The following is a 26,296-nucleotide window of genomic DNA, read 5'->3' as shown; positions in this document are numbered from 1 at the left end:
AATAATTATAAGTAGTAGTATATATATATATATATATATATATATATATATATATATATACATGCCATACTATATATAAAAAAAATTTCTAACTTTTTATGTTTCCGTTCTAGGAGAAAAAATAACATGATTGATTTTTTAGAGATCTATTTTCTATGGATGAACTAGTGTACACTTTTGAAACTTAAAGTGAGAAAGGTGTTTGATATATTTGTCGAAAACAAGAAACAGTTCTAAAGAGGAACAGTTCTAGTGCAGGAACAAACCATAGATCTTTTCGTATTGCAGTTTTTGAATTCAAAATTTTCGCTTACTCCCTCTTTTCAATATTAGAATATATATTTATCTCGTTTGAAGTGACAAATATCTTTAGGGATTTTAAGCAATGCGAATAAACTTACTGCTTTAGTTATCTTGTATGATTTTGTTTTATACATCTTTTGAGAGTATGGTTCATACTTAAATACATACTATTGTTGAGTATATTTATTCAATTGTCGTGCAATACAATGTAACTATTAATAGAATTTGTATTCTTCCTACAAGATAATCGTATATGTCAATGGGCAAAACATACTATTGCGACTATTGTGACAGATCTTTCAAAGATGATGTCGAAGCTCGTAAAAAGCATCTATCCAGTATGCAGCACATGACAAATCGAGCGAGTCATTACAGCACATTTAAAGGTAAGCATTAAACAATGTTTTTCTTATTTCTTTGTTTAATGCCATTATATATTTTACATAACCTCTCTTGTACTTGCGTATAATTAATCAGATTATAATGCACTAATTTATTATTAACATCTTTAGATCCAGAAACGATATTAAAGGAAGAATACTGCAAAACTCCATGTAAACACTATATAACCATTGGAGACTGTGCGTTTGGTTCTGCTTGTCGATTTTCGCATTACACACCATCAATGATATGGGAACTTCAACAGCTTGGTAAGAGTCTAGCCAGATAAATTTGCATAATTGCATAAACATATACAAAGAAAATTAACAAATCATATTTTACGTGCGTTCTTATGAAATGCAATTAGGTAATTTTCTTTATACAAGTTATTCATCATGTAAGTTTGTTTGGATAGACTAATTATTCTATTTATTCTATCGACCGTCCTATTATTGCTACATAAAATGTTAATCTTCAATAAATAAACTATTATTTCTAGCTGCGATGAAAAAATCCAAAGTCTCAATAGCTCAACCTAAGAATGGCTGGCCAAATTCAGAAGATATTATCAAGGAATATTTCGAGAATGTAATCGACTCGAGCAACACCGAGGATCTTAATCATTTGATGTGGAACGCACCATCAAAATTAATCGATTATCCTTATTTACCACCTTCTTTGCAGCCCATTATGTCGGAAAGAATGATGGACTGCAATTTTAGCAAATGGGGTTAAAAGACTGATTTTTAGAAATTCTAAAAATAAACGTATTTATATTGATAATCCTATCGTGTTCAGCTGCTCGAAGTGATGATCCCAAATTGTACATTTATCTCACCAAGCTTCGAACTAAACAATAATCGGCGTTGCTATCATTCAAACCAGAGAGAAACCTGAGAGTGCATATTAGCAAACCTTTTTTACTTATATCAGTATACAATGTCCATTATTGATTTATGTACCATTGTTATTTTATGAAACTGTGAATAAAATCGTAGTGTCGAAAATGGATATGAGGAATGTCGGTGTTAATAAGATCTTGGCAGCTCTTATTAAAGTCTCTTTCACCAATTCTGATTAACGCTAATTGAGGGTCAACTCAATCATCGCGATTGTTAGAATTAAATCATTTATCTCAAAAGAGAAAAAGAGAGGAGATATTCTGATATATTAAAAGACTGTTAAAACTTTTACGAAATTGTCGATTAATTTAACTAGAAATTGATAAAAAAAATCCTTAGCCGAACACTACATCATTGTAAAATAGACATGGTACTGAACTTTCATAGCAAAACATAGACGTTGGTGCGCTGATGTAAAGACCTCACTAATTTCTGGTTAATTGACGTTCAATGTTTTTATGCAGTTTAATTTTAATCTCCATTCACAATTAACTTTCACGATTCACTCTCCCTCTGTTTCTAATTCTTAAAATGTCTATTATTTCTAAGAATTAGAAAAATATTAGAAATAAAGTTGAATCGAGATTAAAGTTAATAATCTACATTAATAAAAAGGGGCTTTAATATATTAAACGCTTTCCAACACAATTGAACCGATCTCATCAACTCCAATTAACTTAATCGACCGATTGTTATACTGGAATTGACCAATCGCATTTTCTGTTCAGCAGAATTGACAAATCACAGTTAATATTTAATTGAACGATTAGGTTTAAGAATCGAGAGAGATTGTGGAGACGTCTACCTTAATATCTGAAAATGTCGCTGCAAATGCTTGAAAATATTTTTCAGGGATTTTTAATGACATTCAAAGACTTTTTCAAGGAAATTTTGGGATTATTAGATTTTCTGAAAATTATTTCCAAGTGTCCGAAAGCTTCTGAATTTTGCTGAAACTCAGGAATTTAGTGATATGACAGTCAGCCTCTTTCATGTTTTAATAACCAAATTGAAAAACTAAATATATAGAATTATGCGCTATTTATGCGCTTTCTTATTCACACAGTTTCAATTCTTGCGCTGCATCCCTTAAGGCACTTCCCTCTTGGAGCACACAGTTATATTCATCTCTAAGTCGTTTAAAATTAAAAAATCGCAAAATTACGCTAAAATTATGCAAAATATATCTTTGATTTTTGCGTTACTATTTCCAAGCAATTTCGATTTTTGTGTTGCAATCCTTAAGGGACATCCCTCTTGGAGCTAATGAAAAAAATTCTCTGAATTTCTCTGAAAATTTCTTTAAAAAAATCTAAAAATTTTTTTGAAAATGTTCGCATTTTTGGACACGTTGCTTCTCAGAGAATTTTCCAATATAATTTCAGAGATTTGTCAAGATGTTTATTTTAAAAGTTATTTTTAAAGATTTTTATAAGTTATTTCTAACGATTTTTATAGTATATTTGTAGACTTTCAGAATTTGTCAGATTTTTAAAGATTTTCAATATAATACTCGAAAAAAAAATTCATATTATAAGACTTATAAATTTTATTTCTATTCTTAACAGAAGTTGTTCCATACAAAACATATATAATGATTTTACCTGAAATTATTTTGAAAAACACCTAGTGGGATTCGAACTTGGGACCTCTGGATTATGAGTTTCTTGCGTTACGTACTACATCATTTCTTCAATTGATTTATTGTCTATTTAAGTTTCAGAGACATCATTTCCAAGAAATTCAGATCAGGGACTTTCAGATCTTTGAAAATTATTTTCAAAAAATCCTCTGAAAGCCTCTGAAAACTATGAAAATTCTATCTTTAGAGAGGAGACTGACTGTCAGCCCCCCCGCAAAAAATTTTTTTTAGCTAAACGAAATGAGCGCAAAAATTTTCTTGCGGCTTTTGAGAGTTCATAAATAGCACATTATTATATAATTTATTCATTAAGATTTGGTTAAGTGGGGGAGGGGGGGGGGGGAAGGGCAGCTAGGCAGATGTCCTGTCAAGGGGCGCATGACTTTCGTAAAGCAAGTTTCACTCCACCTCCTCCCCTGTCAAGGGGAGGCAAACGATTTTCCACGTGAAGCCAAGTTTTTCCCTTCTTCCCCCTATCGAGAGAAAAATAAATATATACCTTATATTTAAAAATTGTGTGCTATTCATAAAAATTGTTTTGTTCATAATTTTTTAATGAACAACGAGCGACGGAAAAGATAATCAATTCATTATTTTTATCATCACTTTAATCCTTAGTAATTTTTATATTTATTCAATATATAGATCGTATTTTTAATTAACTTATAAATATTTTATTTGAATAGAAATTTAATTATTAAAAAATTTTTTATATCTCAAGTTAGTATCGTCCGATATTCATATATAATACCAATACTAAAAATCTATAGTATGTATGTAATATGAACTATAAATTTTCAGTATTGGCAAAGAATATTTAATAACGACATTAATGTTTAAAAACAATATTCCATAAAATTTTATTATAAAATCTGTGTTTGTAAATTATGATCTGAAATTTTTTAAAACACATATATTAAAGAACGAAAATATTAATATTAAGAATTTTTTATAGATTTATTAGATAAATTTAAATATAAAGAAAAGCTTGCTAGAGATTAACTTAGAATTTTACATTTTAATCTTACTTATATATGTATATAATAACATTGATTTAATATTGAAGTGTAATATTTTGAAAATTTGAACGATTCGAACAAACGATTACAGCAAGTAGTTGCTGTAATCGTTTGTTCGAACCGTTCAACTGGAAAAGAACTGGAATCTGGATTGACTACTAATTAATTTTAGTACTTATTATTTAAATAGTTCTTTTCAGAATTACCAAATTTTTGGGCGAAGAAACTCACAATCAAGTACGTATAATTTTATTTTCAATAAAAAAAAACCTTGTTTTTAAACTAATAAAATTGATTATATAAAACAAAGGACTGTAAGAAATCAGGATGTCATCCCATATACATGGATTCTTACTAGAGAATTGAGTTGAACTAGAATTCCGTTCCATAAGAAGTTTCTCTCCCATATAATCGAAACGGAGCGGAAAGTCGCTTTGGTCGCAAGTTAATTTGCTTGATCGATATTTCGTTATTTAAATATTGATACCGTTGAGAGGATGACGCAGACTATACGCCGAAATACGTATAGTATATTGTAATATACAAAATTTGAAATCGCGTGATTAATTATAAGAATAAATCAAGCCATCAGATTCACTATGTGAACAATGCTATGGATCTTCCACAGGTATACATATTACATCCCGGGTGCGTTCTGTTATTCGCGAGTATTGAAAATCTATAGTTCATATTGTGTATATACTATAGATTTTCAATATTTACACTGAATAATAGTGTGATCTTTTTTTTTAATACTTTTTAACGAAGCGTTCATGTAATATTGCTTTTATCAACTACATATATTTCTTAGCTCAATCAGAGTATACATTATTTAAGAAACTTGATTTTAAATGTACGTTTTAATATTTATGTATCAGTAATACATTTCAAGAACCAATCCTGGAAATTCTTATTAGCACGGACGCACACCACATCCATTTTCAACATTACGATTTTATCGACAATTTTGTAAAATCGACGTGGTATCTAGTTCCCATATCTCAAAAATATACGTTGGTGCGCTGGTATGAGCGTTACACGAAAAAAGCCGGGATGATCGCTCTCAGGTTTCTCTCTGTCCGAACAAAGTTCCCCTCCGTTCTCCCTTCCAAGATCGCTTTACACCAATCACTAAGCAGATCCGCCTTCACACGATGATGTTGCTATGGAACACAGTGGCGGAGCATTCGTTGCCACGACAGTGTAAGTCGGCACGTGACGCGACGCAACGCGATGCGACGCGACGCGCCGCGTCTGTCGAATTGACGTCGATTTAAAAAGAAAAACAAAAGAGAAAAAGAAACTCCTTTTTAGGTGGACAAACTGATCTCGCGAGTGTACTCCATTTTTGTGCGGAGAAAATATGAGTGTTCGCGAGCGCCGGTCTGGAGTCTACCCCGTATTATTCACAAGCGCCTGGTGGACGCGTTGAAAAAATCGGAGTGCTACCTTTGGAGGGGCCTTTACGATTTAGCGAGATTGGAATTCGTGGCTGGACCCTTCCAGATCGCGTCGGTGAGTCTCACGATAAATTCTTTTCTACCGTGGCATGGGCCCATACAAGCGATCGGGATCGTAAAAATTCATAAATCAAAGTGAAAGAAGCAAGCATGAACGTGGGAAATACTAGATATTCAAAAAAGAGCAAACCGCTCTGTATTGTGTCTTAAAGTGTGAACTAGGAAAATAATATTATAAGAAGAATTTGGAATTAAATCGAGAAATTAATTTAATATTTTAAGCGAAAATATAGTTTTACAATTATTTTATACAATCCTAAAGTTGTTTCATGTTAAAACTTATACAAATTTTATCAGGTTAAATATTATCAGATTAAATATTTAGAATACATGAATAATAAAGGCTTTTCTTCGTTTAATTTTGCAATTTAACTGAGTTGTAACTTGAGAATTAATGTACATTCCAGGACAAAAGTTTGGAAATATTTTCAAAAATGAATTTTTTTTAAATTTGGCTTACTTAAATATCCATAACAATGTTGTGTTTTTTTAACAATAATTCTTCAGATCTAATAACAATTATTGAATCTAAAGAACATTGTTAAAAAAAAAACACATTGTTATAGATATTTGAATAAGTAAAGTGTCGATGTTTAAAAAAGTATTTCCAAACTTTTTGCTTGAAATATATAGATATAAAGTATATCTATATTATAAGTTTACAATTCTTACGTTTATGCCGAATATGTGTAGTACAGAAACAGAAAGTTTCTTGCGCGCCGTCAGCTCATTGCAATGTACGCACCGTTTCTCGTGCACATGACATCATGTCTTGAATAAAAAATTTCTGATTGTTGATAGGCCAAGGACGTATTCGTCTGGTCAGCGCTATCATTAGATATACATAATTTTCTTTATTTAGGGAAAAGAGTTGAATTAAAAAATACAAGAGTGTGTAATTTGACAGAATCAATTCTCGCCGATTTTTCTCAATTCACACATACACTTCTTGCTAGATATCCATAAAACTAATAAACTACAGGAAATATATGCATTCCGTTCGCAAGTGCGGGTTGACACTGACAGCTGAGCCGGACATATCGTGAAATAGAATACCGTCTTACGTTCTGTGCTCGGAATGCACATTGAAGCGTATAGGAAACTTAAATCGGATTTTTGTTTTTAGATAGCGCTTTTAAACTGTCATCTCTTTGATATGGAAATTCCATTATTATCAAATGTATCTGGAGTATATTTTTTTTAATGATTAATAATGAACAATTAATTTGTTATTTTGTGACTATTAAGACAAATAATTATATTATTTTTTGGAATATACGTGGAAATTATGAAAAATAAAATAGGCAGGACGATAAATGCAACAAGACGGCGTGATGATGGCAACGACCTGAAGAGCTCTGTACAATCCAGTCACGATTCTTCTGGAGGTTGTGACCTTGCCGATATGCAGGATACGCGGAGAATCGGGCGATAGTCCTGAGTGTGTTGGGAATCTCGATTATGTTGAGTTAGTTCCATAAACATTCGTGAGACAATTTATAAAGAAAATGAATAAATCAGACAGAATTGATTCATCTTATATTGGAATAGTTAGTAGAGTAAGCAAGAGCACAAAGATATGTAAATCAATCATCGATCTCCAAAAGCAAACATTCAATTTTATAAGACGAGGAAATATATCTTCCTTTAAAAGAAAAATCGACTTTAACAGAATATATTGCGCCAGAATTAATTTCACCACGTTAATCGTCATAAGAGACTTTACAAATGAATCTTAAACGCAATGAGTCTTGAACGCAAATGCTGGATCGATTTGACGACTCATTCTTGCCCATTGTTGTACCCCATGAATTGTCCGTTGTGAAGCAGCTGCCTATAGCCTATGGTGCATATGTCCCTTATGCCGAACAATATTTTTGTCAATGCCAATCGCCAATTGTGCAGCTCGTTCTGCAAATCTCCCTTTTTGCAGATTTTTCTATAAAGGATAATTTGGCCGATACGCCTTTCGCGCAGACTTATTTTAGAAAGTTATACTAGAGAAAAGTGTTTGGTATTTGTGACTATAATTGCATAGCAAGCAAAGATAATTATGCTTAAGAGCTCTATTTTTATAATTATTAGTACTATAATTGTTAGTAATAATTATATTTACAGTTCCATATATACAAAATTATTGGCACCGAAGTATCACACATTTTTCTCTTATAAATAGACTTTACACATATATGAGATGTATCCATATTTTATTCTAAAGCAAAAAAAAATAAAATAAAAGAAATTTACGTTTATATAACAAATATTTCTACACTGAAAGAATTTTGTTAATTTAACAAGCCACCTTTAACCGATGATCGGTAAATATGTGACAACAAATTTTGTTGTGTTTGCTGCTAGTCTGCTATACCAACCAATTATTAGTAACAGAAGCAAACTATATAGAATCTAACCTATTTTTTGGATAGACTTTAGGCTCGTTTACGTAGATGATCGTGGAGTTTTAAGTCGTAGGAAACCACACAAATTAAGCACAGTTGTGTACAAATGTAGGGAGAATACTTGATTTGGTCAATTTCTTATGATTTGTAATCCTGCAATCGTCTACGACTATATATATATGCTCTATATATATATATATATATATAGAGCATAGTATCCATAGTATTGCTAGCAAATACTATTGATTACTTGTTACATGGACGAATTAATTTGCAATCGTAACTAATCGATTGATTTTTTTAACAAATATCACATTTGCTTTCCCTTGATTTATTCCTATAACAAAATCATTTCTCTCAGTGTAATTCTAAAATAGTTATCGTTGGACGCTGTATAAGTACACAAACTTCGTCTTGATCTCGTCTTCGAATTTATCTCATTCTCCAATGCTGACAGTAGAACCCGCTAAAAACATACCACCCAACAATTTAACGTCATTTATTTCTATTGCCTTTATACGGGCCGTTACGTCATGCCGATTTCTCCGCCCTTCGTTGCCATTCTCATGCCGAGCTGCAGCTATGCAAAGTAAATTTCTCAGCTGTTTTCGCCACACAAAAATTTCTCGTTGAAATTTTTCAACGCGACAGGGATGCACAACCAAGAAATGCAAACGCGGATCAATAATTTAATCGATGTAGTAAGCATTATATGAACCAGCTCGAAAAACCAGTTATACTTCGTTAAACACGTTCTGCTGTTTCTGAAAAGGTTCGTAACGCCGGTAGATCAACCTTGAGAATAAAGATCTCCTAAACATATTTAATAATACATAATTTACATTATACTCGTTACGATTTATGTTTCTACTACTAGTACTTTCGCTTTGACTGCTCAACAGCATAAAATCCTGCCTTGAGAATCGTGACGAGGCGGTATTTTTCTTTCTCTCTGGTTTTATCTAATATTCTAACCGATCTAATACGTATCATTTAAATTTTCCGAAAGGCGCGGCGTTAATCGATGTCGATTATAAAGCGCGTGCAACACAAGCCGGATTCTGCCCACGTAATGTCATTCAAAAAAGGAGTGGGAATTTTGTTTGGGTGGAAAATGAAAAAGAATCCTACGCGCTCTCTTTATACTCGCGCAGTTACAATTTTTAGAAAAAAAAAAAGAAAAAAAAGGAAATAATGAAAAATAATAAATAATTTAACAAAACTTTAAGATAAATAATTGAAATTTAAAAAAAATAGAAATACTTGTATAGAAAATAATTGTAGTGGAGCAATTAATATATTATAACAAACTTGTCAGCAAGGAACTTGTTAAGCCATCTGTCAAAATCGAAACATACAAAGCGAACGGGTAAATAGTTATTTTGTACTACTCATCTAGATATTTTATTATTCCATCGATAATATCTCGTATATCTTTAAGATATCTTTACATTGGCGTTAATGCAGCTCGATGGGAAGCTGTCTAAAGGGTCTGCATATGAGAAGAGCGATAAAAAATGAAGCTGAAGAAGCAGACAGAGAGGAAGATGCGGTTGCCAGGCAGATGTCGCCGCCAGACAAGCGAAACTGGTGATTCGTAAAATGTTCGCACGAATGATTGTCACGCAATAGCTATGACATTATATGTATGTGTATCTCTTCGTTTAGTTACGTATATTGAACTAGTATTTCCGAGTTAGCTCAGCTTTTGCTCCTTCGCTCTAGATTGTTTTTCTTTAAATCATTAATCGTTATAGATGTTAGACGCGTTAGATTCTACGCGTTCTACATCGCTTGAAATCAATTGCCGCAAATTTAGACAATTGCCTCTATATCGATATAGCTGTTGACAAGTTATAAATTACAGGCAAACTGTTTTTCGTCCATGATAAATTCTACAGTTCGATCCTTATCGAGTGATAGCCGTTTAGAGTAAAAATGACTTATTATGTCTTTCGAAACACGGTCATCTACCCGTCACACGGTTCGGCAAACGCCTTATTCTCGAAAAATATCGCAGAGATTACAGTGTATCCTCTACAGTACAAAATATTGTAGCAATATTATGAAATATTATACTTTTAATATTTTGTAGGAAATGTTGCAATATATTGCTGCAGTGTTAATTCAACAGTAAGTACGCGGCCTCACCAGGAGATGAACGCGCTTCTCGTAAGAAGAAAATATTTTACAAGAAGGAATATGCAAATTGAGTTGGCAAGTCTCCCAACTTGAGTTGGAGATTTCCAAACTTTTTTGAGTGTGCTTTCTGGATTCCCGAATATTTTTTAATCATAATTTTGTCGTGCATAGTCTGAAATGTGATGATAAACACAATAACATTTTAGCAATTAATAAAACTGGATTATTAAAATGTTGCATAAAGTTGCAGCATTATTTCTCTAAATATTGCGGTAATATCTCAGAATATTGCAGCAATATTTTATTTTAGCGGATATAGAAATAGTGCTACAATATTGCAGCAATATTTTATGAAACACTGCACTCTTTCAAAGTATTATTGCAATATTGCTGTAATATTTCGTGTTGTAGAGAACGTTACACGTATTATAGATTCAAGAATATAGACTCTGATGATCTTTCCGTTCTTCTATCTAACAAATGGATTAAAAATGGAAATTTTATTTCGCGTTTTTTATTTTAAATTCGGTTTGTTGCAAAAAACATTAACCCTTTATACTCATATTAAGAATCCAAATCCTAATTTCCCTAAGTTTTTTTAAAAATTAACAACAAAAAATTTTGAAGTCATCGTATCAATTAATCAATCTTAGTAAGATAACAAATTTGAAGTAAGAAAGGAAAAAGCATCAAATATTACAATATTTTAGAACCAATTAATTTTTTTCCATTAGATAATAAGATATAATTTAGACTAATGCGCGTTTTTATCGCTATCTTAACAATGCAACAGACGTTGTAAATCGAATTCACATTAATCCATATTGTACAATTTATATTGCCTATGCATCCGATCAAAATCGATTAGTCTTGAAATATTGTATATAATACTTATTGTATATAATACTTATCTTAATGTTTCTTCTTTTTACAATTGTGATCTATTATCCTGTCATATATGATTAATCGATCCGATAACATCAAAATTTTAAATTTTTTATTATATTAAATTGTATTTTAGTTAATTTTTACAGATTTAAATTTATCTATCAGAATTTACAATCAAACAATCGACTACATCTTTAAATATCCGGAGAATTGATAGAGAATTAATATGAGCATGCAGAAATATCTTTTGCAACTGCATTTTAAAAGCGTGTTTCCACTTCTGATCCTTATAAATATAATATTTCCTCGGAGCTACCGTGGACGTAAAGTAAGAGTAAGTTATTCATGAAATTGAATCTTTCATACCATGACAAAATTGCATGAGAATGTTGGGATGCTTCGCGCATGAAGCTTACACATATGCGAGTTGCCGCAACGGATGTTCTATATGCGGCAGAACGGAACGAAGCGGATAGGGCCGGACGCGGAGTGCTTACGATCGGTACCTGACACGAGCGTGCTCCTTCCTGCTAAAACGGTTTCTGTAAATAAACCAACATCCGAAGCTTAAAGCTCAAAGAAAGGGTAACTTCCAGTCGTCTAATCCCTTTATATCATTCTTTCAATTCAGAATTTTGTAACTTATCGACCGTCCCTACTGAAATTTTCACAAGTCACTCTTTATAAATGAGATCAGTTTCACTGTGAGAGAAGATGCTGACTTCATTTATTGGAAGTAAGTTTATAATAATAACTATTACATTTTTAACTTATCTTGACACCATACTGCTAATCTTTTCTAAATATTTTGTTGATAGTATATAAGAGAAGTATTTTAAACGAGTATCAAGTTGGTCCTCCCATCTCACAAACGATAAAGATAAAGTTCATATCTCTGTAAGCGTCGCGAATGGCGGGGCATCTTTGTAAATCATTCCGCGTGTGGCGCAACTGACGTCATCGGTAAACGTTTATACTAACGCGTTAACTGTCGCTAATAGAGAGCAAACCGTTGACCCATTGAGACAAGCTCTACCAAAAAAATATGTCGATGGCAGCGGCCCGATTAATTAACTTACATTCCTTTCCATCCTGTTGCGTTTGTTGTGAGTGTGGAAAGTGTTTTCTTTGCAAGAAATATAAATGGTTTTAATCCAATTTAAAATTAAGATACCTAAATATAATTTGCACGAGAGGCGTGGCTACATGCTTTTATCAAAACTACGTTATCATTGTGCTATCGTCTCGTGTACGAGTAAATATTTGCGTTCGCCATTTGCCTGCCGAGTTTTGCTTCTTTCGTATCTCTCTACCTTTAGGTGCTTAAACTCTTACGCTACGATTTACGACTTGTTGTGCGGTATGAAGAATATTTTCGATTTATACAAAAAAGACTGATACAGCAGAAAAAGATTACCATCGAGAAACGGACGAAATGAGGTATTCAAGTTGTACCAACTGTATTTGCAAGCGATAATATGTTGTCAGAAGCTGGTGACGCTGCAAATTTGCGAGGAATTTGCTCTCATTTATTTTCAATTTGCCAGGTTTAGCTTTGAAAAAATTATTTAAGATTCTTAATGTTTTATGTTATATGTACAGATCTTTCAATAATTATTTGTTTCCTTTTTTATCTCTCTTAAAATCAATATTTTCTTTGCTATTTTGAAAATATTTCTATGCTTTTAATAATTAAAATTCTCAATGGCGCAGAAATATATGTAATATTATTTTTAAAAATTTAGAAAATTCTAAACCATCTTCAAGAATTTTTTTTTATTTATAATAATTCACAAGTTAACATAATAATAAATAACACAGGCTCACAAAAAAAAGTACCCTGTACTAGGAAGGAGACAGTTATTCTTATGTATTTTAAGTCGCTGAATACAAATCTGACATCAAAATACCATAGGATCATTCAGGAAAAATTTTCAATCTAGAGCGAAAAAATGGATCAAAAATGGGAAAAAAAATGACCCATTTTTTCCCATTTTTTCATTCTAGATTAAGAATTTTCTCTGGATGGTCCTATTTTGATGTCAGATTCGTATTCAGCGACTCAAAATACATAAGAATAGCTGGGTCTTCACCTCAGCAGAGGGTATTTTTTTTGTGGGTCTTTTGTGGGTCTAATTTTATTATTATGATATACAATATTATCCTCTATGATATTTGAATTATTAATGGATTAATTTTGGATTATTAATTTAATATTTCCCAATCTTTTTATATATTCTCTTCGTACATTTCCACTAATCATTAGTTCACCTGCACATGGACAGGTGTCTACTATTGGAATGAAGTCACGCGAGAGCGAACTCGCAAGGACGATACACCTGCACTTTCGATGCCTTGACTGGTTTTAAATAAGTGCTATTTATAATGTATTAGCGATAATGCCTTTTCTAGAACTATAGCATCTCTTTCACGACTATTAATTCTTTAAAATTATAATAAATGTAAATGTTTTCTTATCGATTTAATGCGTTTCATTAAATTGCGTGTGCATATGTTACTATCGGATATCTTATCAAATACTCCAGTATGATGTTCCGACCACGAGAGACAGTGCGAATATCGATCCAATTACGATTTCCAAGAGCATTCGTTCGCGCGTTCAGACGATGAAATTGAGCTGCAAAATAAACTGATGATCTACCAGATTTCCAACGTTGACCTATCAGCAATCTTCGTTAGCATTCGCAAGAAAAGTGATGATTTCGCGATATCCAGTATGTACGCAGAGCCCAGAGATAATGATAACACTCCTGTTTCCTCATAAAGATCTCAGCTTCAAGCTAAGAAATCCAACGCAACCCAACGTCTTAATCGTTGGCTTTAAATTACTCGCCGATGAAATCCGAGGAGGTGTAATTTAAGCAGATTGTGGGTGCAGTACACGACCGTATAGCGCTATGAATCGTTTAGTCGGTCAACCACAAGGGTAAACCACTAAAATTTCGTATATGAAAATATTATTCTTCATAGAATGTTACAAACAATAGTAAAGTGGAATCACTAAAAGAAGCTCATTCTTCAGTCATTTAAATTTAAAATCAATTTTTCCTTTTTTCTATTTCAAAGATATTTCTGAGTTTTTTAGTATTAATTTAATAAAATATAGATAGAATTATTATAAAAGAATTATTTTAGAAATTAAAAAAACTTCAAACCATCTCTAAGAATTTTCCTTTTTCATTTATGAATTGGCAAAAAATAAATAATTTTATTATTATGTTTATTCCGAACATTATTCTATGCATCCTCTATGCATTTCTATGCGTTTTCACTGTGTAAGCACATGATACAGAAATTGCAAATGGAATACATTACTTCCTCGTGGTCAAACGCGTTAGCAAAGGTTCAACGGGACGGCCTAACGTAATGTGCTTAATTAAAGTTGTTTCAACTCGTTAAGATCCTTCACATGAGATGAACAACCCTATAAACGGCCTGCAAGTACATCGTACACTGCAACGATAAGTTTTTAGCTTAATCAAAAATTTTCTAAATTCATCTTATAGCCGAATATTTATTAATTATAAAATTATCTTATAAAATATTACATTCAACTGAAAGGATCTATTAGTACAAGCAAAAATAATGAAATGAAGATTGACTAATAAAATTATCTCAGTATATAGGTGCAATATTACTATAAATCTCTGCAGAAGAGATACAGTAGGTCGCAAAAAGGTTAAGAACCCCTGTAGACTAAGTTTATGATGGGACAAGGAGAAAGAAAAAAAAGAAGATAGAAAAATCCTTTCCCGTCTCAGAAAGACCGGTTTTTCGTCCCTGTTTTTTCTTTTTGGGCAACCCTCCTTATTCTTATCCGCCAATGTGAAGCTTCGCTTGTAGAACTCATCTGGATCGATCTCTTGTGAAACGATAGCCATAATCTTCGACGAGGTCGTTCGTTGTAGTTAATAATAAGGCTCGGTAAACCTTCTTCCCAATAGGTGGTATATGTTCGATCGAGTGTAATTTTAATGATGTCCCCCAGCTGGGCATGCAAATTCTTATAGCTGTCAACTATTTCGATCCTCGCAAAACCACTGCATATTTTTTGTAATTTTGTGAAAATTTTTGATATATAGCGTTTTATATTAAAAATATCGTTTTTTTTTCAAACATTGCATTTTTATAAATGGCTTTTATAAATGGCAATTAAAGTCAATTGATTGCGAGATTGTAAACGAGAAACGATATGGGATCGTTTGCACGAGAACTAATGGAACTAAATCGTTGTTTCCTATCACCGATTTCTTCGTTTCATCTGCTAATTTATTGCGCATTTATCACGAATGTTTTTGTTTTGCAGGCATGGCGAGCATAGCAGCCGCCAGTCTCGAGGTGCACGAGACGGGTCGGGCGTTACGCGTGCAAACGGAAACACCGCATCTCGTCTCCATGGGAAGCGGTCGACTGTCGACGGCCGTGACTTTGCATCCTCTACCCGAAGGTTAGATATAAATGCGATATGCGCTTTTTTATTTCTTTTTCTTCTTTAATGACAAACAGTTTTTTCATGTTGAAGTTCTTAATCAACCTATATTTACATTTAATTGTATTAAATTTCGAAAACGTCTCTTAGACTGATACAATCATTATAGCGTAATCAAGTAAAATCGAATAAAACATAGATATAAATTTAATGTTATTTTGTTACTAATTGTTGCTAATTGTTGCTTTAGTTGAGATTTTATTACTTTAGTCAATTTAATAAAAATGATAGTTGTATCAACTTAAGTTTAAAGTTAGCAGCAACTACAGAAAAAAATTATTAATATCCTTCTATGAATGCTATGCTTATTAGTATAAAAGATTATATGCTTGTCAATATATTACTATACTTTCGTTTTGATCATGATTACATTTCAAGAAAAAACATTTCGACACGCGGTTTGCAGAATTGGATATAAATTCATTCTGAAATATTTCAGCACTAAGCTTCGCTTTGACCGAGAATCAGATTTATTTTTCTTAATTAAGAATAAAAGAATACAAAAATTAAAAAGCGCGAAATAACTCTTAAATATTATTTTGTTTCTAATTAGTTAATTTGTATCATTCCTAATTCAGAAAAATCATTCCCCAATTACCTTACACCTAACACAATATGTTTTGACCGATGTGAACCTGGCGTTCAACTTTATCAAAAATAAAAATACTGCAAGCCATTTGTACTTCGTTTGTACTTGTTTGTACCGATCATTATTTCATTTGTATCTCAAACAGTTAAACAAAAAGTGAAAAATAAAAAATGGCCAGCGCGCAACTTTAAGATTTTTTAATTTTATTTATGCCATTCGAAAGAGAATCGTTTTTTTTTGTACCCATTTGTATTTCAAAGGGTTCGGAGACACAGCGATTTTAAAATTTCGGAAATGCGCCAAGAGAGGAAGTCAGCCATTTTTAAAGATATCGAAATGGGATCAACGGCATTCGAAAGAGAATCGTTTGTACCTCTCTTTTCGTCGTTGGTCCCATTTCGATATCTTTAAAAATGACCGACTTCCCCTCTTGGTGCATTTTCGAAATTTTAAAATCGCTGTATCTTCGAACCCTTTGAGGTACAAACGGGCACAAACGATTCTCTTTCGAATGCTATTGGTCCCATTTCGATATCTTAAAAATTGCTAAATTCGCTATATAGTGATGGCGCAAAAACTGAAACGCGCTGTATCTTCGAATCCTTTAAGGTACAAACGATTCTCTTTCGAATGGCATAAATGAAATTAAAAAATCTTAAAGTTGCGCGCTGGTCATTTTTTATTTTTCATTTTTTGTTTAACTGTTTGAGGTACAAACGAAATAATGATCGGTACAAACAAGTACAAACGAAGTATAAACAGCTAACAGTATTAATTTTTATTTTTGATAAAGTTGAGCGCCAGGTCCACATCGGTTATGTCTTGATTATATTTTTCTAATTTTAGATTTCATTTTTTTGATTTTATTACTTAATGTTCTAATTCGTTATAATACGTAATATTCTATTTCAATTCGTAATATTCTAAAGTCATTATTCCATCTTTAACCTTCGAAAATTATCTCCAAATACTCCGCGTCAATATATAATAAACTCTTTAAATTTGCAAATTCAATAAAATTCTCGATGGGTATCATTAATAAGCTGAAAAATAATTTGGTAATATTAAATAATAATTATAGTTATTATAATCATAAAAATGAAATTACCATAAAAAATGATCCAAATAACTATAATTATATAGTCATTTTAGGAAGACAATCCCAAATTGTTTTTTTCTCAATTTTTTTATCAGTATTTAATGAAATTAATATTTTATGTTGTGTTAGTGTAGTTAAGGGATTTTTCTAAATCACAAACTTGAAAATGAAACAGCATTGAAGAGATATATTTCGTTTATTTAATTTTCGATTTTTTTCTGTGATTTTTAGCTGTGCTAATTATAAATTTAAGTTGTACGACCGTTATTTCAAAAGCAATAACATCGCAACTAAAGTAATAAAAAAAACATTAAATTTGTGCAATCTATGTTTTATTTCATTGCGCGACAGTAGTGCCAGTTTAATAGATGTATTTTCGGAGGCGCATATCTAAAAGCAAAAGAATGATACACAGATACAGTTAATTTTTTTCTATTCGCGAGATATTTTCTCATCATCTATGTGAAATGAGCAAAACTAAATCGGGTTGGAAGCAACAGATAAATTCATCGCCACGTAATCATGATTCATCCGGTATTCTTAATCCAAGGCTCGAATACCATTGTTTAAACTGATAAAACTTTACGGCTTACTATCGAATTTACTGATAGAAGTTACTACTATTAAGTGAAATAATTCGAGAAACAAAAATATTGAATAATATTTTTCCTGTCCTTTGCGTTATCGTGAGAAAAACATATTGGGACAGATAACAATGATAAAAAAATATAAAGCTAGGAGGATACAAAAAAGAAGACTTCCTCACAATCCTTCGAGCTTGGTCTTAGCTTTTGTGCCAGATGCATGTATATACATACTGTGCGTGCGTGCATGCGTACGTGTGTGTGTGCGTGTGCGTGCGTGCGTGCGTGCGTGCGTGCGTGCGTGCGTGCGTGCGTGCGTGCGTGCGTGCGTGCGTGCGTGCGTGCGTGCGTGCGTGCGTGCGTGCGTGCGTGCGTGCGTGCGTGCGTGCGTGCGTGCGCGCGCGCGTTTCATTAGACAAGTGATGGTAGTGAACTGAAACAATAAGTTTATTTTTTATTCTTACACTAAACTACATTAGAATTCTCTTTCTCATTTTCGTCAAATATCAAACATATGTCTATCTCATATTAAGTTCCAAAAGTACATTAGTTCAGCCACTGAACACAGACCTAATATCGGTTCGTAAAATGGCGAACAGATTAAACAAACACATCAGGCAACATCATAACGGAGTTAAATTACTACTAACTCGTGACTTGAAAGAAAAGGGATTCTGGAATATAACCGATTACAAGAATTTGACAGTTTGTGTATTTTAGAATACCTTAAATATAGTCGATGCGTCATGCAACCGCGTGAAAGATAATGACGTGAATCAAAATTTGTTTACCCCAAATAATTTTAGGTGGTTTTTAAGAAAATCTTTAAGATTGAATTTTGTTAAGCGAAGGAACAAATGAATAAAAGATCCAAAGAGGAGAATAGAGAACAAGAAACAATATAAATGATTGTGTGAATTTGATATGAATAAATTTAGGGACGGATGTGCATGTACCTGCGTAACACTTGCACAAAGATAGGATGTGTAGGATGAAATTGATTGACAGGAAGTTATCTTCCGTTCACTAGGACAACCGAATAACAATTCCATTGGGAAATAGGCTTTTCTAAATTTATAAGTCCAATAGCTCCCATAAAATTTAATTTATAAAACAGAATAATAAAACAGAGTAATAAATGAAATAATAAGTTGAAAATTTTCACTCATAGAAACTTGAAAAATTTCTAACCAAGAGTTAAAAAGGTCAATTAAAATTTTTTCATTTTCATCAATTGAAATTTAATTACGAGAATTACTTCTAAAATATGAAGAACTCTAGAACTCTTTGGACAAGAGCCAAATTTGAATTATATTGAAGTATATTGAAATTTTGAAAATGGGACACTAACGTCATAGACTTCACTTTTTCTCTGTGCACCTGTCTGTCTGTCTACCGGCTCGCTTACGTATGTGTCGGAACATCACATCTCCTTGGAATTTACGATCGTATTTCATTTTGAAATCATGAGGAACTTTCTCCGATTAAAATAATGCATTCCGTAGCAAAATTCAAACTTTGAAATCTCATCTTCATCGGGCATGATTTAAATAGATTGTCACATTTTCGACAAAAAAATTATTATACTTTAACGATTGGATATAATTATAAATAACTGCGATTTACAAGCAAGTATTTTCGAAATAAATATCTTTAATTAATCAACATATGAATTAATTATGCTGCATATTCTTGAGAATGCTAAATTCTCATTAGAATGTATAGTTCTAAACAACACATCCGGGAGAGAAAAAATTAGTTCAATCGTCGCTTATATTATGTGCATCTAGGTACCGTCGGATACTTATATGTATTCCTCACAACGCGCATCGTGGCCAACACATTTCCAAAAAGACCGAAAATGCAACGAGAGAGTGCACGACCGCGCTAAAACTAAATATAACTGCAGTCCTTCGTAGAATGCATCACGATTTACCCGTGTCGCGTAGAACGGAGCACATCTAGAATTATTTTACAGAAACTAATGCGAGTTTGTGAATCTATCGAGAATCGATTTTATACGATTGTGAAAAATCCCAACTACTCTCCGTATGCATTAATATTTATTAGCATTTTTTTTAGATCATTAAAAATATTAATTTGAACAAATTTGATTTCAAGAGTGCATAATAAAATTTCTATACTTGAAGCGAAGTGTATTTTAGTTTGACAATATTCCGCTTCAATTCCGCACTTCCGTATTTATATTGTGTACACTAAAATTCTGTATATCGGGTGAAGAATATATCCGGCCATCCTCGTCGCGGCCGCGACCGCCAGGTCGTTGACATTCCCAGAAGACTCAAATTAATATTGTAAACTCGAGTTTCATATGCCCTTCGGAATCGAAGTTTCCGCGAAACGGTTCCGCGGATAAGCTCGAGAATTCGATTATATCGATATTTATATTCTGATACTCGTGGGAACGGCTTTGCCAAAATTAATGTGACTCACATTACGTTGGAAAGTGCGTTACTAAGCTCGCGAGAATTTCGATCGGAATGCATACACGCTCGCCTGGTTTCCATTCAACCGTAAGACGCGCGCAAGCGATATTTCACGCTTCCTGATCTTCTTCGCTTTTTTTATCTTGCTTATCTCTCTTTACGTTCGAAAAATATTCGAAATTGTTTCTCAAAACTGAATGACTTCCGATATCACCGAATTTATTATAAAACAAAAAAAATTTGGATACTTTTCTCTTGATTTTTCTCATTTGAGAAATAAATTTATTCTTTCCCTTTTTCATTTGCTACACAGGTAAGATCACAATTGGATCCAACCGAGATGCGGACATTTTGGTGGCCGGTACCGGCGTCGAATCTATGCATTGTGCTATCGAAAACAATAATGGTGTGGTCACTTTGTTCCCCATAAATGGCAATACGTTCATCGACGGTGTAGCGATAAATTCGCCAGTGAGACTCGCGCAAGGTAAGAAACCTTGACCTAAATACGAATGACCGTGACCAGTGGGCGTGCAGATGTCCTAAAAAAGTAAGAATGTCCTTTGTATTGATAAAAATAATCTTTTTTGAGAAACATCTCGTTATTTATTAGCGCAATATTTATTGCGTGAGAAATAACTTTTTTTTCTATTTATCGTATTAAAATTCGTTTGGTTAAAAAATAAAAAATATATAAATCAAAGTTATGAATGTACTTAAATTTATTGTAATTATTATAAAGATAAAAAGGCGTTAAATGTTTCAGGTTGTATGTTATCGATAGGTCGATCGAACTACATGCGTTTCAATCATCCAGCCGAGGCTAAACACTTACGATCTGTCTTTCCCCACTCGAGAATCTCAATGGCGCCGATAAGTTTTGCTCTTCCTGACGGCCAGCCGCAGGAAAATCATCACTTAGAGCGAAAGCCACCAGTCGCACCGCGAAAATCTCCTAGGAATTCTTGCTCTGACGATGAGATGGGTTTTCTGAGCAAGCTGACTAAGTTTGAAATGCTGTCGAAGCAAAACAGAACCAATTGTGTTTCACCGAAAGTATTTCCTGCTGGTGCTCTTACAACGAATGTACCAGCCGATCAAATCCTCGGTCATTCAAGATCGTCGAGTCTGGTATCCTTGACGAAATCTCCGGTGAACGGTTTCACCATGAATGGTAACGTTGATTCGGTATCACAGAACTCAATCATTTACCATGACGAGACTCGTCAGCGATCAGAATCGCGTCTCAGTACGCCTCGATCGAATAATGCAGCCAACGTGCAGTGCCAGAATCACAATCAGATTAGAATGTACTCGGCGGAAACATACTTAAAAACATGTAAACCATATCACGAGAATAACAATAAAAACGCGAGATCTCCATATGTTGGAATGACATCTCCAAAAATCGTCGCCGCTCGAAGCGATGACTTGATGTCCCGAAGTATGACTTGTCAGAGTTCGAACGAACTTGATCATCTCGTTGATAGGGATTTCGACATGAGTCAAAGTCTTATCGTCACGAAAACGACTACTACAGAATTTCTACAATTGGAAAAATACGGATCAAATCCGAATATTTGTAACGCCAGTGGAGATGCCAATGTTGAAATCTTGAGGCCATCTAACGCTCACGGATTCGGCTCAAATCCAAATGTTAAGCGAATTCTACCACCAAGTCCAGCATTTAATCGGAATCCAAGATATAGTGAGCAAAAAAGAGTTTACGCAAGGATCAAGAGTCCTACCCCAAGTGTCGGTAGCAATTGCTCCCTCGAAGAATTGCGAGAAAGGCAAGCCGACGCGGAGAATAAACGCAGAGAAGCGGAGACCAAGCGGAAACAAGCGCAGGAAGAGAGGTTGCGGGAGCAAGAGGTCGAGAGGCAAGAGAAAATGAGGCTCGAAGAGATCTTGGCAATGTGTGCCGAATACGAAAGACAAAGCACGGTCGAAAAGCCGAGGCAACCTAATCGGTAACTATCGTATTTTATTTACATTTTATTTGCTTTCCTTTTATATTAATTCTTTTTCTAATAATTTTCTTTGTCATGAGATAGAAAATGGAAGAGATTTATAGAAATTTATTAATATTAAATATTCAAATATTTCTTTTAAGTCCATTTACTTGCAAACAAAGTATACTTATGTAATATTTTACAGGATTATAACAAATGGATCTCTTCCGCGTGACAAGAGACTCGGCTATACTTCTTTCGATAGTCCGAAGAGCCCATCGAAAAATCAACCGCATTTTTCTTTTGACACTATCAAGCAAACCAATTGGGGTGCTTCATACGAGAATGTATCCGTGCAAAATTCTAAAGTTATTTTTCAAAATGGCAATTCCGCCAATCGTAGAGATCAATCTGCTCAAGTTGAAAATCGTAATGCTTCCGTAGGATCGCCACATACAAATACACCAAATAATAATCAACCGGCGAAATATTCTAATGTTCATAATACGAATGCTAACTATAGCTTCTCAGGTTCAATTTCTCGTGGCAGCAACTATGAAAACGTTAGCACTGACAATAATAAAAAGAGCGGTAGTTACATCGCTGGAACAGGCAATTACATGAAAGCTGAAGACGATACCAAAGGCTCATCGTCCACATACGGAACGATTCGACTGAACGGAGCGAAAATCGAACCGCAAATGACGCAAAATGGGAACGCGAGTATTTATGAAAACGTCGTATTATCCCCGACGACACGGAATAATAATCAGAATCATTCCATGCCAAAGAAAAACAGCCAATTGTCAAACTCGTACGAAATGATAGAAAATAAATTGGCCATATCGAATGATGATCTCCTTGAAGCGATCGAGCAATTATCTATGCTATCAAAATCCAAAGAAATTTACGTGACTCCCAAGCGAAACAATTCTGAAAAGGATAACGCAAAGTCCAATGAAGTAAAAGCTGACAAAGAGAGAAAGCAATTGGAAGAGGAAGACAGAAAAAAATATATAGAATTTTTGCAAAACGAAAAATTGCACATTCTTGGTAATATGGATGCTTTGAAAAGGAGCGTCGCTGAAATTGAAATTCAAGAGGAAGAAATTAGTAGAGAGGTAATTATTTTATTCTGGCTTATTATATATTATTAAGCAAGATTGAATACATAAATTCATAGTTTTGTGACTGTTATTTTGTACTACGCGTATCACATATTAAATAAGTTATTTATATGTTCTCTTTATCCCTTTCTGGGCATGTGGAAGGCATCTAATTGTAAGTATTGGTTCTGTCAGATAATAATAATAATAATAATAATAATAATAATAATAATAATAATAATAATAATAATAATAATAATGTGTGCATGCGCGCGCGCGCGCGCGCGCGTGTGTGTGTGTGTGTACAATAATTGTACATATTTATATGATAAATAATAAAATTATTAGTGAAAACTCTAGGGGAATGCTAAGGAAACTCAATCTTCGTTAGCTATGTTTAAATTCGTTTCTCGAATTAATATTTAGGTACACATTAATCTTTTCCTGTAAATTCTTTTTATAGTATCATATTTCTTTGATTTCTAATTATTTTTCATTTAATGTTAGTGTAATCCAATTCAGAATGCAACAGTAATAATGATAATGATATAATTAATTTCTCATGCAAAAATAAAGCGAATTGAAAAGAATTTTTGATTTTAAAATAAATTGACTTGTCCCAATGTATACTTTATCAATAGAAAAATTATAATAAAGAAATCATAAAATATAATAAAGAAATCATAAAAATAAAATAAGTCGATGTTTAGAAATTTTCGAGGTCAAATAGGGGCATCAGTTTATAAAAAAAATACGGACTATAATAAAAACTACGGAATATATTGTTTTATTATTTCGTAGAAATTTCCGAGAGAAAGCGCTCACTATTATTGGTGTATTCTTTTAGTTTATCCAATCAGAATTGTAGATTTAGAAAAATATACCAATAACAGCGAGCGTTCACTCAACCGTTGAATGCCTCCCATCTTAGATAACAGCACTTGAACGGACTTCTAAAATTGAATTTTTCAAGAATAAAACATCATAAGGAAAAGAGTAATTGTTTGATTTATTTTCGCACAAGAAAGATTATCCATGGTTAAGTAGTTTTTATGAAGTAATAAAACAATGTATTTTGTAAGTAATTATCTTGCCAACGTCTTATTTTTCGATAAAGTTAGATTTAGAAAATTAGCACAAATAAGTATTCAAAGATATTAAAAATCAATACGTTGTTTATTTGACAGCTTGAATTGGAGAAAGCGCTTGTATCCGCGGAATATGAATCAGAATCCTTGAAGCTCACGCAAGATGAAGGAGAGAAGATAAAGGTGCAAATGAGAATAAATGAACTGGAAAGAGAAATGGCAGAAGATAATGCGACTCATTCGAATTTGCAAGGTGAAGCAAAACAACGTGTTCAAAAGGTACAGCAAGCTTGCGTTCAGCTGGATGAACAATTGACCAATTGCACAGATGAAATTATGCAGCTGGATATTGCTAACAAGTTAACAGTGCAGCAGGATGTTTTAGAGAGCGAAAGGAAAGCTTTCGAAGATTTGGAGTTTCATCATCTTGAAGAAGAGGCGAGTAAATTAGCTACGAGAGAAGAGCTACAAAGGTATACTATAATCGTTTAACTATCATATTCAGTTTTTCTCGAGATATACATTACGTGCATGTTTTTGCAGATACTTGAGTGATCTCACAAGCAAGATCGAAAACAGGAAATTGCAACTGACTCATCTGGAATCGCAGCGGTCTGAAGCAAAGAATACGGCAACTAAAGAGGCTAGAAGTTTGGAGAGACAGAAATTGGGGCATTTGAAGCGATTGGAAGAAGTCAGTAAAGTAGCAATAAAATAAGTATGAGAAACATTAATCCATTAAAATCGATGTATGTTTAAGCATGATGAAATTAGATTACAAATTCTCTCCTCCAACAAAATTATTTTCCTACACAACAAAATTATCAAGCTAATTAAACATCTGGTATTGCATGCTACGTCTTAATGGATACTGTATCATAGGTTTTATTAATTAATTATTTATTAATTAATTCATCATTTCATTAATTCATCAACTAATAGTTAATTAATCAACGATTGTAATTATGATAGGCTCGAAATAGAGTACGAGAGATAAATGAAGAGCTTGGCTATCTGGCCCAAAATTCTGCTGAATGTTCTGAAGAAAAACGATCCCCGAGCAGAGAAGACTTCGACAGAATCTCCAGAGTAACTAATGATTCTCCCATCGTAAACAATCAAGGTAGCTTAGGAAGAAAGACGATCGAATCACTGAAAGAAATCGAAAGAAATCGGCAGCTTCATTTAGCTAAACAAGGTACAAATTATTCCAATTTATGATACATTTTATACTTTAAAAAGGATAAATAAAAATAAAAATATTAATATTTTTTCAGGGAGTCAAGTAATCTCGGAAGAAAGACGTAGAGTCGAAGAATTGAAAAGACGCGTACAGGATGAAGTCCGTTCACAATGGGAAGAAAGAAAAATGAACTGTGCGTCTTTTAATAGCGTTGAATCTGGCGAAGAATCTTCCAGTTATTCTACTGGACCAACAGAAAGGTAAGCCTTAATGATAACGATTTTTTTCAACACTTTTTTATGTATTACATGAATTCGAATTTTAACAATTTTATTATTATAATTCTTCACATTTTTTTAATTAATCCAAAATTTAAAAGCATTATTATTTATTATAATTCTTTTGTATATCTCTTTATAGGGCGTCAGAACAATGTTTTGAAAATTTTTATTTATATTCTTTCGCGACAATATAACATTTAAATGTATCCTAAATATGTATTTATATATATATATATATATATATATATATATAACAAA

General features: G+C 32.9%; 2 protein-coding genes across 2 annotated transcripts in view; both read left to right on the top strand.

Annotated features, from left to right (window-relative positions):
* The first annotated feature begins 562 nt into the window (after positions 1 to 562).
* On the top strand, positions 563 to 1,419 carry LOC105620963 (zinc finger matrin-type protein 5). The gene is made up of 3 exons (XM_012202437.1): positions 563 to 689; positions 816 to 953; positions 1,184 to 1,419. The coding sequence occupies exons 1-3, from the start codon at positions 563 to 565 to the stop codon at positions 1,417 to 1,419; spliced, it is 501 nt and encodes a 166-aa protein (XP_012057827.1).
* A 14,106-nt stretch (positions 1,420 to 15,525) lies between these two features.
* Positions 15,526 to 26,296, top strand: part of LOC105620962 (pleckstrin homology-like domain family B member 1) — a 24,417-nt gene continuing 13,646 nt past the window's right edge. The window contains exons 1-8 of the mRNA XM_012202436.1: positions 15,526 to 15,664; positions 20,739 to 20,912; positions 21,192 to 22,398; positions 22,586 to 23,501; positions 24,674 to 25,047; positions 25,118 to 25,268; positions 25,547 to 25,772; positions 25,852 to 26,017. Of these exons, the coding sequence (XP_012057826.1) occupies positions 15,526 to 15,664; positions 20,739 to 20,912; positions 21,192 to 22,398; positions 22,586 to 23,501; positions 24,674 to 25,047; positions 25,118 to 25,268; positions 25,547 to 25,772; positions 25,852 to 26,017 (3,353 nt within the window). The remainder of the gene's footprint in view (positions 15,665 to 20,738; positions 20,913 to 21,191; positions 22,399 to 22,585; positions 23,502 to 24,673; positions 25,048 to 25,117; positions 25,269 to 25,546; positions 25,773 to 25,851; positions 26,018 to 26,296) is intronic.

The sequence above is a fragment of the Atta cephalotes genome, assembly GCF_000143395.1.
Source record: "Atta cephalotes unplaced genomic scaffold scaffold00031, whole genome shotgun sequence".
Taxonomy (NCBI): domain Eukaryota; kingdom Metazoa; phylum Arthropoda; class Insecta; order Hymenoptera; family Formicidae; genus Atta; species Atta cephalotes.
This window is presented reverse-complemented; position numbering and strand designations above follow the sequence as displayed.

Coding starts and splice junctions, on each gene's coding strand:
- LOC105620963 (XM_012202437.1), top strand. CDS start 563: ATGGGCAAAACATACTATTGCGACTATTGTGACAGATCTTTCAAAGAT. Junction 690..815: donor TCATTACAGCACATTTAAAG/GTAAGCATTAAA, acceptor TAACATCTTTAG/ATCCAGAAACGATATTAAAG. Junction 954..1,183: donor ATGGGAACTTCAACAGCTTG/GTAAGAGTCTAG, acceptor TATTATTTCTAG/CTGCGATGAAAAAATCCAAA.